General features: G+C 26.2%; 1 protein-coding gene across 1 annotated transcript; it reads left to right on the top strand.

Annotated features, from left to right (window-relative positions):
* Positions 1 to 14022: 14022 nt before the first annotated feature.
* Positions 14023 to 15550, top strand: OCT59_015805 (uncharacterized protein). Its single transcript, XM_025315930.2, has 2 exons — positions 14023 to 14376; positions 14480 to 15550. Exons 1-2 carry the CDS (start codon positions 14158 to 14160, stop codon positions 15188 to 15190), a joined length of 930 nt encoding a protein of 309 aa, XP_025181704.1. The 5' UTR covers positions 14023 to 14157; the 3' UTR covers positions 15191 to 15550.
* The last annotated feature ends 685 nt before the right edge of the window (positions 15551 to 16235 follow it).

Raw genomic sequence — 16235 nt, forward strand, 5'->3', positions numbered from 1 at the left:
TACACATGACAGAAGAATGGTTCCTTGCAATTGTTCTAAATGTAACAGAAAAATAGTAGATGTTCGTACAAAATTGAACCATAAGGCTGATCGAGATTCGGATGATGACCAAGATTCAGAAGTTGTTCATCATCATCTAAAGATTATGGTAATCCTTTACCAGAAGATAACCCAGTATCGTCTGACGAAGATTCAGATAATAGTTGAAACGTAATTCAACGAATGGAAATGGTGACTTATCAACTGATTTACTTCGTCGACAACGTTCAAGAAGATACGCAAATCAATAAACAACAATTACTGAAGAAGAAATTCCTCTAGAATTATTCATAACTGATGAAAAATCAAGCGAAACTGACGAAGAATCAAATGAAAGTGAAATCAATAATGGTGATAATAATGATTATGAGTATACTGAAATTTTTGAGAATTATGCCCCACCTGTTTATGAGCAATTTCAAAATCGAATTAGTCCAGATACAAATGCCAATAGACAATTTTTGTGGATTTTGCTGTGGATAATGAGCTTTCGCAAAAGATTTAATATTCCAGAAATAGCAACGGAAGTGCTTATTCAATTCATAAAGCTGTTATTAATAGAAATCAGCGGTTCTAATTTTGAAGAATTTTCTGGCTCTTTATACTTAGCAAGAAATATTCTTGGGCTAAAAGATCAACATCATAACTTTGCGGTATGTCCGAAATGCCACAAATTATATAATAAAAAGAAAGTAGAAGAATTTCAGCAAAATGGAAATCTTATAGTTATGAAGTGTAGTCATGTCAAATTTTCTAATTCGACATCCAGGAGATTAAAACAATACCAGACACCTTTAGCAAAAAGATCAACGTTATTATATGACCGTATTAAAATTTGATCTGAAAAGATATTTCCATTTGCTAGTATCAGAAATCAATTAGCATCAATGTATTGCCAGCTGGAATTCAAAAGAAACTTACGTCACTGGTCTGAACGCAAACGATTTGATGATATTTTAACTGATATCTATGATGGTCAGGTCTGGAAAAATTTTAAAGAAATAAGTAATGAAAATTCGTAAAAATTTTTTCAACCTAAAGTGGCTAATTCTAATCTTGGTTTAATGTTGAATCTCGACTGGTTTTAACCATATGATGGTGTTGTCTATAGTATCAGAGTAATATATGCTACAATTTGTAATCTACCACGGGATATGCAGTTTAAACGTGAAAATATGTTGGTTCTTGGTTTGTTGCTCAGTCCAAACGAAGTGAGTCTCCACCAAATTAACAATTATTTGGCGCCAATTGTCAACGAATTAGTGTTACTTTGGGATGGAGTGATGTTTGATAACACTTTTGAGTACCAAGAATCCACTAGTCGAAATAGGACAATTCGGCCTAAATTTGACTAGGTCGAATATAGATCGAATGATGATCTAACCTGTGTCAAATTGAGGTCAAATTTTTGGGCGCATTTAGAGTGCCAATCGTCCCAAATTCGGACTAATTATTTGACCATTATTTAGGCTTAAATTGACCAATATTCAACATTAAAACTTTAAGCCGAATTATGGTCTAATAACAACCCATTTATTTATGAATTTATTTTGATTTTTTTTATCAAATTTATTAAATAAATGTATTTATTTATTAATGCTTAAATACTTTATAATTATATTATTATTATTGCATCTATTTAATTTACAAATAAATATTGCTAATTCAAATACAATTCTACAATTACATGATTAATGTATTCGTATATATGAATCTTTGATCGTTCTTTGGCAATCCACCTGAACATATAAAAAAAAAGAAGAACGGTTAGTAACTGTTCATAATATTAAAAAAAATAAGAAAAAAAACCAAGATTCGTACTTACGAATCTTGGTTCCACTTTTCTGAAGATCAGAAGTCAACCCGAAATCTAAAAAAAGAAAGGAATAGTTATTAGTAACCGTTCATTAATATTAAAAAAAAAAATTGAAAAAAATAAACCAAGATTCATACTTACGAATCTTGGTTCTACTTTTTCAAAGATCTGAAGCCAACCTGAAACCTAAAAAAAAGAAAGGAACGGTTATTAATAACCATTCATAATAATATTTTAAAAAAAAATAAACCAAGATTCATACTTACGAATCTTGGTTTTCTATTCTTCACGAACCTATAAAAAAAAAATACAAGAACGGTTAATAAACCGTTTGTAATAATAAAAAAATAAAATAAATACAAAATTCGTAAAAACAATCTTACGAATCTTTAGGTTGTTCCGTTCTTTGGAAGACCACCCGACTTATAAAAAAAAGAAAGAATGGTTAGTAAACCATTCGTAATAATAAAAAATAAAAAAATTAAAGATTTGTACTTACGAATCTTTAGGTTTTTGTTCTTTAGAAGTCCACCTGAATGAACCTATAACATCAGGAAATTTTTTAAGATGCAGAACTGCAGAGATCTGTAAAATTAGCAGATCTCTGCATTTTTTTTGTGAATTTATGTGGAAGTCTGCGATTTTGCAGATTTTCACTTTTATTTTTAACAAAGTTATGCAATAATCTGCAATTTTGTATATTTCCGATTTTTTATGTATGCATTTCTGCGGAAAGTCTGTGATTTTGCAGATTTCTGCTTTTTTTATGTGAAATTTATGCTGAAGTCTGCAATTTTGCAGATTTTTGCTTTTTTTTTCATTAAAATATCAGTTCGATCTGCAATTTTATCATTGATTTAATATTTAAACTTTAATTAACTCTAACTTGATTTAATACCTAAATGATTTTTTCTACAATACTCTTTAAAAAAAAAACTTTACAAGACTTTAAAAAAATAATTTTTTCTACAACACTTATTACTAAAGAAAAAAACTTTGTGAAATAATTTTTTCTATAACACCTTTTAGGAAATAATCTGTTAAAGATTCCAAAGAAAAAATATTTCTATTATTTTTTAAGCTTCAAAACTTATCAGAGAAATTTTTTTTTTAAAAAAAAAAATTTATTTGCAAGGTTCGGTGTCTTTAAGGCAAATTCGTCTAACATTCGGCACATAATCTGCAACATGCAGGGAAATCAGAATTAAAAAAGGAGTCGTATTCCTTTTTTTTCTTCTTTGAAAAAAAAAAAATTTTTTTAATGAACGTCAGTTAACGTTTAGTTTGTAAGTCAAGAACATAATAGAACTTATTGTCAATTTTAATTTGGAGGTATATCACCTCTGAAACTTTAATTATTTTTAGAGAAAAAAAATTTTTTTTTATATTATATAGGTTCTGGATGAAACCTATCGATGATTTTAGTTGGAATTCAGAGGTATATTAACTTCCGAATCTTTAATTTATTTTAAAAAAAAATAATAATTTTTTATTATATTATATAGGTTCCAAATGGAACCTATCGATGATTTTAGTTAGAATTCAGAGGTATATTTACCTCCGAAATTTAATTTATTTTTCTTTTAAAAAAATAATTTTTTTTTATATTATATAGGTTCCAGATGGAACCTATCGATGATTTAGTTTGGAATTTGAAGGTATGCTTACCTCTAAAATTTAATTTATTTTTTAAAAAAAATAATCTTTTTTTATATTATATAGGTTCCAGATGAAACCTATCGATGATTTAGTTTGGAATTCAGAGGTATACTTACCTCTGAAATTTAATTTATTTTTTTAAAAAAAAATAATCTTTTTTTATATTATATAGGTTTCAGATGAAACCTATCGATGATTTAGTTTGGAATTCAGAGGTATATTTACCTCTGAAATTTAATTTATTTTTTAAAAAAAAAAAATAATCTTTTTTTATATTATATAGGTTCTGGATAGAACCTATTGATGATTTTAGTTGGAATTCGGAGGTATACTTACCTCCGAAATTTAATTTATTTTTTTTACAGTACGCGTCCATGTAACATTAAAATTATAAATCATATATGTGTTTGTGTAACATTTAAAAAATATATATTAAAAATGAGAGCAAGAAAAATAAGTGTTTTTCTGTTTTTTTATAATTTTACACTATAATTTTTGTAATAATCAATAAAAGTTATTTCATTTTTACTTAGAAAATTTTTTAAAAATATTTTTTTTGACAAATTTTACAGTAAATTTTAAAAATAAAAATTCCGCGTATTGGTGGCGTTACAAAAAACATGAATAAATCCATAAATATCTATTCAATCATGATATAAATTATTATGTAAGTAGATTCGAACCTGCTGAACAACTTTACTTAAGAAGGTTTTGAATGTTTCCTGTGACTAAAGTGCCTAAATTACGCTCTGAAGTCACAGAACAGATATACGAAATATTAATAAGAAACATTTATAAGTTGTAATATTACAAAAAAATAATAATAGCTTTATCCATACATTATTTCAAAAATTTTTGTTTTTTTAGTTTTTTTTATATATATATTTTATAAAAAAAATTATATATAAATATATATATGTCATAAAATAAGTTGCTTAGCAGTATAAAAAATTTATGGGTTAGATAAAAGTTTGCTTAGCAGACATGAAAAATATTTGCTTATTGACCTTAGTAAATTTTGAATTTTTTATCTGACCTATATATATATTGTTCGGGGTCCTATTATAACTGTTAAATCTTGAAATTTAGTATTATTTTCAACTATATAAAAATCGCATATTTTTTATATATTATTTTTAAATTGTATAAAAACTGTATGTTTTTTATATTCTAAAATTAAGCATTATTTTCAATTGTACGAAAACTGCACATTTTTTATATTTTAAAATTTAGTCTTATTTTCAATTGTACGAAAACTGCATGTTTTTATATCTTAAAATTTCTAATTGTACAAATATCGCATATTTTTAATACATTATAAATTTTTTAAAAAAATCGTATACTTGTTTTTATCTAAAAAACTGCAATAACTGTATGATTTTTGTATAGACATGTACAAAAATTGTACAAAACTTGTATAAATTTTTTTTATAGGGCATCATGGAGCCAAGCTGGATCTTTGAATCACATACCTAAGGTTGCTTGTCTAAACCTTTTCAAAATTCTACGATTAGTTTCATCAAAATTTTACTATAGATTTATTATAGTTTCGGCAGAGTTTCGGCAGTTTCAGCATTTATAATAAGTTTCGGCAGTTTCGCCATTCTCCAAAGTTTCGCCAGTTTTTTAATATAACTTTAATATAGTTTTGGCAGAATTTCACTTTTCGGCAAAACGCCATCTTGCCTAAACCCCTAGGTTTCGGCAAGCAACCTTACACATACCCAAAAGATCAGCCAAAATTATGGTATAGTACCGGCCAAAATTAAACGCAGATTTACATTAAATTACTGTGCTACTTGTCACGATATTTTTTACCACATTTTGGCATCTAGAAAGGCAACCAAATAGGCGCAAAAAAGTAAATACCTCGATATAAAATCTGATACCCAAACAGGCGCAAAAGACCAGCACCTTCAATATGGAACTAGAGTTCCAAATGGGTAGAAAAGGTCATCTTCTCAATATAGAACCTGGATTCCAAACAGGCACAGAAGGTCAGCACTCACAATATAGAATTTGATGAGTAAGTAGGTTAGGAGTAAAAAGCAAAATGATACCTTTAGATTATAAGGATACTATTAGATTATATGGTAATGTTACCTTTAGATTATATGATACCAATTTAAATATAGCAGAAATTACTTAAAAGAATAACTAGAAAGCCATAAAGACACTCAAAAATAGATTATAATGATACCATTAGATTATGTTATTAGATTATATAGTTACAATTAGATTATATTATTATAGATTATAGGCTACTATTAGATTATAGGTTACCATTAGATTATAAGATACCATCGGATTATAGGTTACCACCAGATTATAGGTTACTATTAGATCATAGATTACCATATAATCTAGAGTAAGTAGCCGGTACTATATGATATAATTATATCACATAGTACTGGCTATTGAGGTATTATCAGTTGAGGTATTATTAGTTTGAGGTACTCTTTGTTTCATGCTTTGAATACATGCTTTCTTTAAATTAATCACACTTCATCACACTTTCATAGATTTATAAAAAGACTCATATTTAATTTAAATAATATTAACAAATTTTATTACAACTCATTTATTTGTATCAGCTGGTTCTATAGACCGATTTGATGATAAGAGGTTAATACATATATTGACACAGTATTCAGATTAAATATCCATGTAAAAACGCACCAGATAATCCCTCAGAAATTCTAATTTTTCATGAAACAAACTTCAATTTTTTTCATATTATATAAATGAGTAATTTATTTCAGTAAGAGATTAGCAATTTTATTAGGAAATTCTACTTGCCAATATTATATTACTGTAGAAGAAGAGTTATTAAATGAGTGAGATGAAATTATGCAAGAAATATATATTGATCTAATTGGTTAGTTGGTTAGTTGATTAGTTATAAGCTTTTATAAGCAATTGGTCAAAATATACTATCATTCAAATCATCTTAATGAGACTAATTTAATGAGATAAAGATCATGAAAATATAACCACTGGATCAAAAAATATTATAGGAGAACTCAAAACACTTTTATTAAAACTGATTTCTTTTTTTATTTTTAGCTAATTAAATTTTAATAATTAACCAATTCTATTCCATAATTATTTGATTTATAATAAAGATTAGATAAAATTCAATTTAATCCCTCAGAAATTCTAATTAAACGTTTACTCCTTTTTAGAGGATGTAACTTTGATAAATGACAGTAGAAAAGTGGAAAAATATAATATTCCTGATTCTTATAGAGATAAATCTGAATTGGCACGATCAATTCAAGCTGAGAAAAGAGCGAGTAAGTATAATTAATTATTTTAATTATTTTTAAAATATATTTAATGTAACAATTTGTATTTTACTAATTATTTTAGCAAAAAAGCGTAAAGGTAAACAAACTTCATCCTTGAGTACAATAAAAAACAAAAAAGTAATTCTCATAATAAGAAAAATGACACTATCAAAATTATTGAATCAAACAGAAATCCATGTTTTGATCAACAAAAAAAAGTTAATGCTTTAGCGCAAGAAACACTAGCTATTCGAAAGCAGGCAAATGATAAGCTTAAAAGGGAAATTTTACTGCTTGAAAAAACCTATTTACCTATTTATTTCTTCACTAAAAATCTATAATTTATTTTTTAAAAGTTCATTGTTCTTGTTAAAATCCTCATGATGCAATAAGGTATCCACCTAAAAAACTATCACCATCTTTTATTTCAATTCTTTCATTTTGAATTCCTATTTTATTTTGCTTAACCGCATTTTGGACAAGCAATTTTCGCGTGGTAGTAATAACTTTACCAAAGTGTGAAATGCGATTTCGTTATATTCTCTAAATGATCTAAATGCCTTCATAACAATAAGTATCATGAAAATTTATAATTAAGTTAATAAATAGCAAAATATTATCTAATAGTAAAAATTATGCATCTTTCTTTTTATCATATTTATCAATGTTCTGCTATTGTTAAAAAAGAATTTTAGTATTAATTAAGATGTTACAATAATATATCAAAAAAATCACAATAAACACAATTCAGAAGTAAAATATTCATTGCACCTTAATGACTTCAGGTTTGTGTTTGACTTTTAATATTTCTGATATATAATTTTGTAAATTATAAGGCATCCGCGTCATTCAACCTTTACAGGAACTGTTCCAATTTAATTGTTTGTTTAATATCCAGGCCGCCTTTTGAAAAATTAAGGGAAAAGGGAGGCTTAAGTTAAACAAGCTAAATAAATATACATAGAAAAATTTGAAATTTCAGACAAAATTTAAAGGGAATATTTATCACTATATATTTAAATTTTTTCAAAAATAGAGGGGTATTTATTAATGTGTTCATTAGATTTCAAATTTTTTAAAAAATGAGGGGTGGAAAGTAGGGTGGGGACGTTAAACAAATAATCAAGTTAGAACAGCCTAAACAGTGCATGATGGTGGTGATTAGTACTTTGATCTGGATTGATCCATTGATTAGCATCACCAAACTATAATTTTTGCAGATTTTAAAAAATTATTCTTCTCAAATAAACCATTGCCAACCCGTAGTAAACCTCAGATTGATCCGTTAAAATCCCATTCAGATCGAAGCACTAACGTCTAGCGGTGATAAATTTTTTAGGTCACGTAGGGTAGAAAATTTGTTGGTAGTGAAGAGATCCATCAAATCACGAGATAATTGGCTAATCAGATTTCAATTTTTTGAATTGTCACACTGATAAACGTAAAACATCTAGTCACAAACAAGCAAAAATAATTACAAATTTCTCTGATATATACATGCCAGTGGTTATTTTCTCTAATCTGTAATCACATGAATCGAGGCAAAATGCGAGAAATAATATGAAGGCTTTTTTGGAAATAAAAATTCTTCATCCATATATTTGTTTTTGCATTCACTCATTCTATGCTAATTTGATTCATGTTGTAGATTTGCCCAAGAGAAACAGTATGGATATTCTTGACTTTATTAGAGATAGAAGGATCAGTCATAGCGGACCTGTATGTTCTTCTAGCAAATGGTCCAAAATAGTTTGTAAAGGCATTTCTATCTACAATTCCAGGTCTTTTTGGAATTTCAATTTTACAATTTGCAGTTGTAAAGAGGACGAAAAAATCATTTTCTGATGCAGACTTTTCACATTCTTCTTGGTATTTCTTTTTACTAACTGTTTTTTTTCGCAATTCGAATTGGTGGATTTCATTCGGACTCTTAGTACCTGGCTGATCTAATGAAAGGAAAGAATCTCCATATGATGAAGTTGGGGCATTAATTATACAATATTTGAATTGCCAAACATCAACAGTAGAATTATAAAATCAACATTTCATTCCTTTGCAGTGAGAGTTTTAGACCTTATGTCTGTAAAAAAAAATACTTGGAATATGATGCCCAATAAAAAGTTTATGTTGGGTTTTTGTAAAAAAAACGTAAGATAAGTTAATATAACAAATTTAGTACAATTATGAGCATCCATTTGTACAATATCTGTAATGTTTTCGTATGGTATTTGAAATAAATTTGTTATAAACATGCATTATTTTTATATAGTATTTGAAAGTAATTTATTATAAATTTGCAAACTTTATATTTGCGTTTTTGGTTTATTCTTCTAAATTTAAAATATAATAATCTATTAAACTCGCTTTTATTGGCTTGTGCTTTTGACCAGAGGTGTGATGCTGATGTCTGAAATTATGTTTTCAATGTTATTCAAAATTCTAATATTGTAGTAGGCTATGTACTTATTATACCAGTAATTTTACAGCTGACATATTTGAAGATTTTGTGATAAACTATCAAGAATAATATACACATGTTAGAATCCATAAGAGAGGTGCTGGTAGGAGGGTTATCTGTTTAGAAGAAGCTGTATCAACCAAAGAGTTAGGGTTGGTTTCGAAAGTGATAAAAGTGTTAGTAATCATATTAAGGAGGATGAGGAGCTGTAGAGTTATCGTCAGCATCATAGAGTCATTAGTGCAGGCTCTACATTAAACTTGAAAAGGATATGGAAAATTCTAGCAAATTAGAACTTTATGAACTAATAAAATTAAAACAAATTAAAGCAATTTGTACGCTTACAGGTATGAAAGGCTTATGGCCAATTAAGGGAGTTTGGTTAACTTTAAAAGGTACGAGTTGCTAAAATTGGCTCTTATCCCGCTTAAGTCTCTTAAGGAAATGGTTACTTCTAAGGTTATAGGTATGGAGTTCCAATCCAAAACCACATTCTGAAAAAAAAAATTACTTTGGAAAAGATGCTTTGATATGAATATAGAGATAAATGTGATTAATCAAAAGTGATTATGAAGATTTTGACATTGAAGCTGATGATTAATATGAAGTTAGAAATTTTAATAAAATTCATATTAAACCGTGTCTTAAAACATAAGCAATAAAAGTTATAAATAAAATTATTTAAATAGTACATACCTCAAAAAGAATTTTTTATATTCATATTGGTATATCAATTTTCAGATTATGTCATATATGTCATTATAAAAAATAGAAATTATGGAAGGGATGAAATGAACCTATGAAAAAGGAAAATGAGATGTGTAAGATATTTAAAAAAATAAAAAAAAAGATGTGTGAAAAGAGAAAGTAAGTCGCATTAAAGGGGAGGAATAAAACAAGACGCGTAAAAAAGGGAGGAATAAAACAAGACGCGTAAAAAAGGGAGGAATAATACAAGACACGTAAAAAAGGGAGAAATAAAATAAAGACGCGTAAAGTAAGAAGAAATAGAATCAAGATGTTTAAAAAGGGGAGAAATAAAATCAAGAAAATCAAGACGCGTAAAAAAAGGAGAAATAAAATAAAGACACGTAAAGAAAAAAGAAATAAATCAAGATATTTAAAAAAAGGAATAAAATCAAAAATCAAGACGCGTAAAAAAAAGAGAAATAAAATAAAGAAATGTAAAATAAAAAGGGAAAATAAAACAAGATATACAAATAAGAGAAATAGAGAAATAAACAAAACATGTAAGAAGGGAGAATAGATACTTAAAAAAGATAAAAACACGTAAAAAAGGAGAATAGAAAGCAAGGAATAAGATAACATAAGAAAAAGGAAAGAATAGTATAATGCATAAAAGGATACGGTAATAAGATGCATAAGATGCACAAAGTAAGGGGGATAGAGATGTGTAAATAAATATTTGTTATTTACGTACTTCAAATTAAACGAAGTATATCATTACTATTTTAAGTTAAGTATTCCAAGTTTACCGAACTTCAATCTAAAATTGAAGTAAACAAAATAAAATTTTTTTTAAGAACTTTTTCTCTAACACAAATTTCAAACAAATTTAGAAATCATACAATTTTTGTTTATTAAATGTCATAAATTTTAATAAATCTTACAATAATTATACATTTAAACTTTATAAAAAAATAAAAAATGTTTAAATATAACAAATACTATACGAAAATTAGACAATTATTACAAAAACTAAACAAAAACTATATGAATTTTATACGATGACTTTTTACTGGGATGATGTCTATTTTACTGAAGAATTCAAAGACTATTTTGATAAGTCTTATAAGAAGAATCTTTTAATATTAGATGAGAAGTATCTTCAATCTCTTTATTATTATTTGTATGTAATAATGAGTTTTTATTCTGGTTTAACCATTTATATATATTATGAATAAAATTTATAATAAATTCATAAAACATATCTTTATCATTTGAAAAAAAAAATTTTCATTTAAAATCATATAATTTTTATACTGTAAATTTTTTTATTAATTTTATTAACCAAAAATAAATATACTGATAAGTTGTATATTTTAGCAATATTGTGTATTTCCAGTGATTAATATAATAACTGATAATGAAAGAAACTTGCTAATACTGTACTCTTTATGAAAAAAGGTTTAACATTTTTGTTAATTCATTAAAATAAATATTCTTGTTAATATTAGTATTTAGTAAAAAAAAGGAGGTTCAACTTTAAATTTTTCAGTATTATTAATTTAAGTAATCTATCTTTAAAGTTATTTTAATGTAGTGCAACAATTTTAACTATCATTTAAAACATTTAATAAATTCATTGTTTCAGTATTTTTAGTAATAAACCTAATGATATTAAAGCATAGTTTGAATATTAATAAAAATAGTAAACTTTTTGAACATATATAGTAAATGGAATTCTATTATGTAGCAGGACCTTAAGCTATATATATAGAGGTAAGGTGCAATTAAAAAAAATTACTATTAGTTTATGCATTTTTTTAGGATCAGAATTATAATAATGTCAGTCAGCGTCTAAAAAAGGAAATAAAATCTGGCCAGAATTATCTATAAAAGAAAAGATCTACAGTATTATTTTTGTCAATTCTATGCTAGAATTGTAAGAATTACAATAAATTACAATACATGTAAATTACACTATAAGTTATATTAACTTCTTGTAGCTTACAACTTATATTATAATATATGATTAATTTCTATTGATCATATTATGTAATCAAACTTTTCCAAATTAACGCATAAAATAAAACAATTTATTAATTTTATTTATTTTCTCAAAAAATTACATTTTAACAATCATATTTTTTAAAATTAATCATTAATTTTAGAATTGGAATCACTATATTATAATTTTACTTACTAAAAAATATTATTTTCTAATTATTCTGATATTATTTCTGAAACCTCACAATGTAATTTACATGTAACTTACAAAACTTAAAATGTGGCTTTACATCAAAATTTTTTAAGATACTGTAATTTTACAACGCATCTTGCTTCTTACCTTTTATATGAAACAGGATCTTCGTAAATAGCAATATAACTTCTTTCTAAATATATTTTTATTTTTATAGCTGTTAAAGAAGTTTTTGGACTAAATAGTTATTTAGATTTTTATATAGAAAATAAATTTGATTGGGGTATTAAAATATTGAGAAATAGACTAAATACAAAAAAAAATGTTTTTTAAAAAATGATTACATATATAAATCTACTGTATACTTAAAGTTGCAAAGTAATAGACAATTATTAATATCCAAAATAATAAACAGTAAAAAAACATGCTATTAATATTATTGTTTCATATGCTAAAAATTTTGAATTTATTAATTTAAAGTATCCTGATGAAATTAAGAAAGAGTTAAATTAGTTGGTATAAAAAAGACTTGTTAGGATTTCATATTTCTGATCTTTAGAGTAAATTTCAAGATAAATTTTAATATTTTATGATCAAATGGATATTGATGAATAATGAAATTCTGACATTGAAATTCATTAATTTGTATATTTTTTTTTACTACCCATATTATATGAATTAATTCAAGCAACAAAATTTAAAAGATATTTTTACATTCATTTAATAATTTCTGAAGTAATTAAATGAAAACATCTATATTAAATATATATAAAAAAATTACTCTAGTAAAAAAAATGCAAAGCAAAGCATTATAAGAATTTTCTTTAGATTAAACTAAGAAATATAGTTGAAAGATATGTAAAATATTCATAAATAGTCAAAAACTTGAAATTTAACCCTTTTCAGTTTCATAATAAATTGCACAAAATTTACAAATAATAATTTGTTGATGAGAATAATGTAGATGTAATGATTTTTAAAGATTATTAAAGATGGGTTAAAAATTTAAAGCTATAAGGCTATAAGGTGAATCCAATTTTAATTGAAAATGTAGCAAAATTGAAATATAGTGCTCTTGTTGGATTTTACAGCAAAGTTAAAAAAGAATAAAATAATTCATAATATTAAAATAACTAAAAATTTAAACACACATATATCAAGTTCAGATAATTTAAATATAAAGAAAAATTCATGTTAGATCCAGATATTAAAAAATCTTAGCTCTTCTATTTTATTGCAAATTTATTCATTATTCATTATTTTAATATTTTGATAAAAATGGAACATTGTAATAGCGGATGTTTAGAGGGATGAGAGTTCCTTCTCACTACTCCGTATTACCTGAATCTAAATTTTTTCGCTATTCACATAAATATTTCTTCTCAATATACCTTCGGATCTTTTAAAGTGGGTATCCGATGCTAGACGGTAATTATGTGTACATAAAGCGAAGTGACAAATTGCTTCTTGATTTCTTTGGTTTCTTAGTCAATTGAAAATTCGAGACAAAAATAAAAATTGCTACCAATGCTTGAGCAATTTCACTTGATCTGCTTTCATTTAATCTGCTTAACCGATTGCTTCTCTAATTCTCCAAATCTGATATTTTTCCTCAAATGAAGATACACATCATCATGAACAGACTTCACACCTTTGACAGACATTTATTATGATAAATGTTAATATTAAATATTGTGTATGAATTACGATGCCCAGAACGTTTGTAGGTAATGTTAATTATAGGATATTTTTGATTTTAAATCACACTATCATATTCGATTGTCGCACGGATTAGTCAGATTGCCCAGAATTCTTGGAATCATGTGATTAGTCTTTTTAATACATATATATGTATAATATCGCACACAGTTGGTCCATTTGTTAGTTTCATAGTTTCACTTCTCTTATTTATTATTCTTTTAATTTGCAACTTTGTACGTAAAAAAACGTATTTTTACGATTTTATATTGTAATAAACTTTAATTTTTTAAAGGATTTACTATTGTCCAGTATGATACACCCATATTTTGTAGCTAGTTTAATGGTGGGAACTGTTGTTGTGGCTTATGGCGTTTACATTGTTTACAAAGAATTCGCAGAAGAACCTATTTTGCTTCACAATACACGGGGTCGTGAAGGTTATCGAAGCGATGACGAAGATTCTATTATAGAGTCTGAAAAAAATGGGTTGAGAAGGAGAAGAGCGAAAAATGATAAAAATGATAGAAATGTAAGTTTAAACTAATAAAATGATTATTCTGATTTTAATGAGAAGTAATGTACTTTTCCTGTTTGATCAATATTTTTATTAAAAATTACGTTCAAATATTTAGGATGAGGAAGAACAAGAGTTGTTAGATAAGTATTCATATCTAACTGCTTTGGAACAGGAGATTGAACGTAAAAAGAAGCAATTGGTTGATGAAGAACGCATTTTATATGAAAAGGAGCAAGAAATTCAACAGAGAAAACTGCATTTGCAAAGTATTAATTCACAATCCAGCTCAAATTCGGATAGTGAAATATCACCTCTTACCACTCAACGTAAGAGTTCTATCAGTTCTTCCGAAACTTCAGCTAGTGAAATTATTGTGAATTATAAACCGGTGTTGACCGAAGGAACATTACCAGTAAATTCCAATTCGCCACAGTCTGTTATTTCTGTCAAAACTGGTTCTAGTGATGAAAATGATCAACCCAGAAATAAATTCTCAGATGTAGCAGCTCATACAATTCTTTCTCAACATTTATCACATATTACTCATCAACAGCAAACTCCTGATCCTTCTATAATAAATCAAAATTCTGATATTCTTGCAGATTCTAAAACAAATCCATCTTCAATATCTGAACACAGTAATCATTCAACTGGTTATCATCAGCAACATTCATATCCGGTAAATAATTCTCACTTTATTGCTAAATCAATTGCATCAGAAGAAACTTGGTCTGAGGTAGATTCTGTACTTTCGGAGAATATTGGAAGTATTATGTCATCGGCCGTAGATATTGATATGGAAGAAGTAGATGTCATTGAGCATTAAATATTGGGGTGCTATACATTGTTAATCATTTGTACTTTTCTATCGATATTTTTTCTTTTTTATCTGAATAATTATGCAAAAAAAATGATTTTTCGGTATATTTATATACGAGATATTATCCTATCTGAAGGAGGAAAGAAACAAAGCAACAAATATTGTGGATATTATAGTGATTGAAGTAAAAATTGTTATTCTTTTTAAATAAAGAAATATTTTAAGATATCGTAAATTAAGTATTTTTTATATTTTTTAAACGTGTTTATAATATAAGTAAAGGTTGTAACAATCTTTCATGTCCAAATATCCGCTGAGCTTAAAAATGATTAATAAAATATTATTTACGTTTTCATGTACAGGCAAACCTTTATATAACGATATGTCGGGACATATATGAAATTTTTAGAAAATATCGTTATATCAAAGATATACCGATATTTATATGTCCTCACATATAGTGGGAAAATAAAATTTTATCGGTATATCAAGTTTTTAATAGTATATCGGTATATCGAATATCGGTATAAGGTTAGACTGTAGATAATGTAGTAGTAATGTTTAATCAATAATGTTGAATTAATAATTGAAAGTAATATAATAAGGTAAAAGTTGCATTGTAAATAAGATTTGTCGATACTGCAGACTCTGCATTGAACACAAAATATAAAAAAAAATCTCTCATCCAGAAGTAACTATACTATCTCCGAATTACACCAATCGAAACCATGAATAATAGTATTAATTTTCGCTTGATCATTCGATCATTTAAGATCTTACGTACCATCAAAGTCAGACAGAGAATTTAACACGCCTTTAAATAAGGTGTTTATAATTAATGCAAGTTCGTGGCGTATGGCAAAGAACATACAGTAGTATCAACCTTGATTTTACAATAAATGTGAAAATTACGCGCGTTTTTTACAATTAATCTTTATACAGACATCATAAAATTAATGCCGCTCAATATAAAAAATACCTTACAAAGGCGATACAAGCCACGAAGCCACGATCTCATTATCACGTGAAATTTCTTAAGTGATAAACGTGA

This window comes from Rhizophagus irregularis, chromosome 24, assembly GCF_026210795.1.
Source record: "Rhizophagus irregularis chromosome 24, complete sequence".
In the NCBI taxonomy this organism is placed as follows: Eukaryota; Fungi; Glomeromycota; class Glomeromycetes; order Glomerales; family Glomeraceae; genus Rhizophagus; species Rhizophagus irregularis.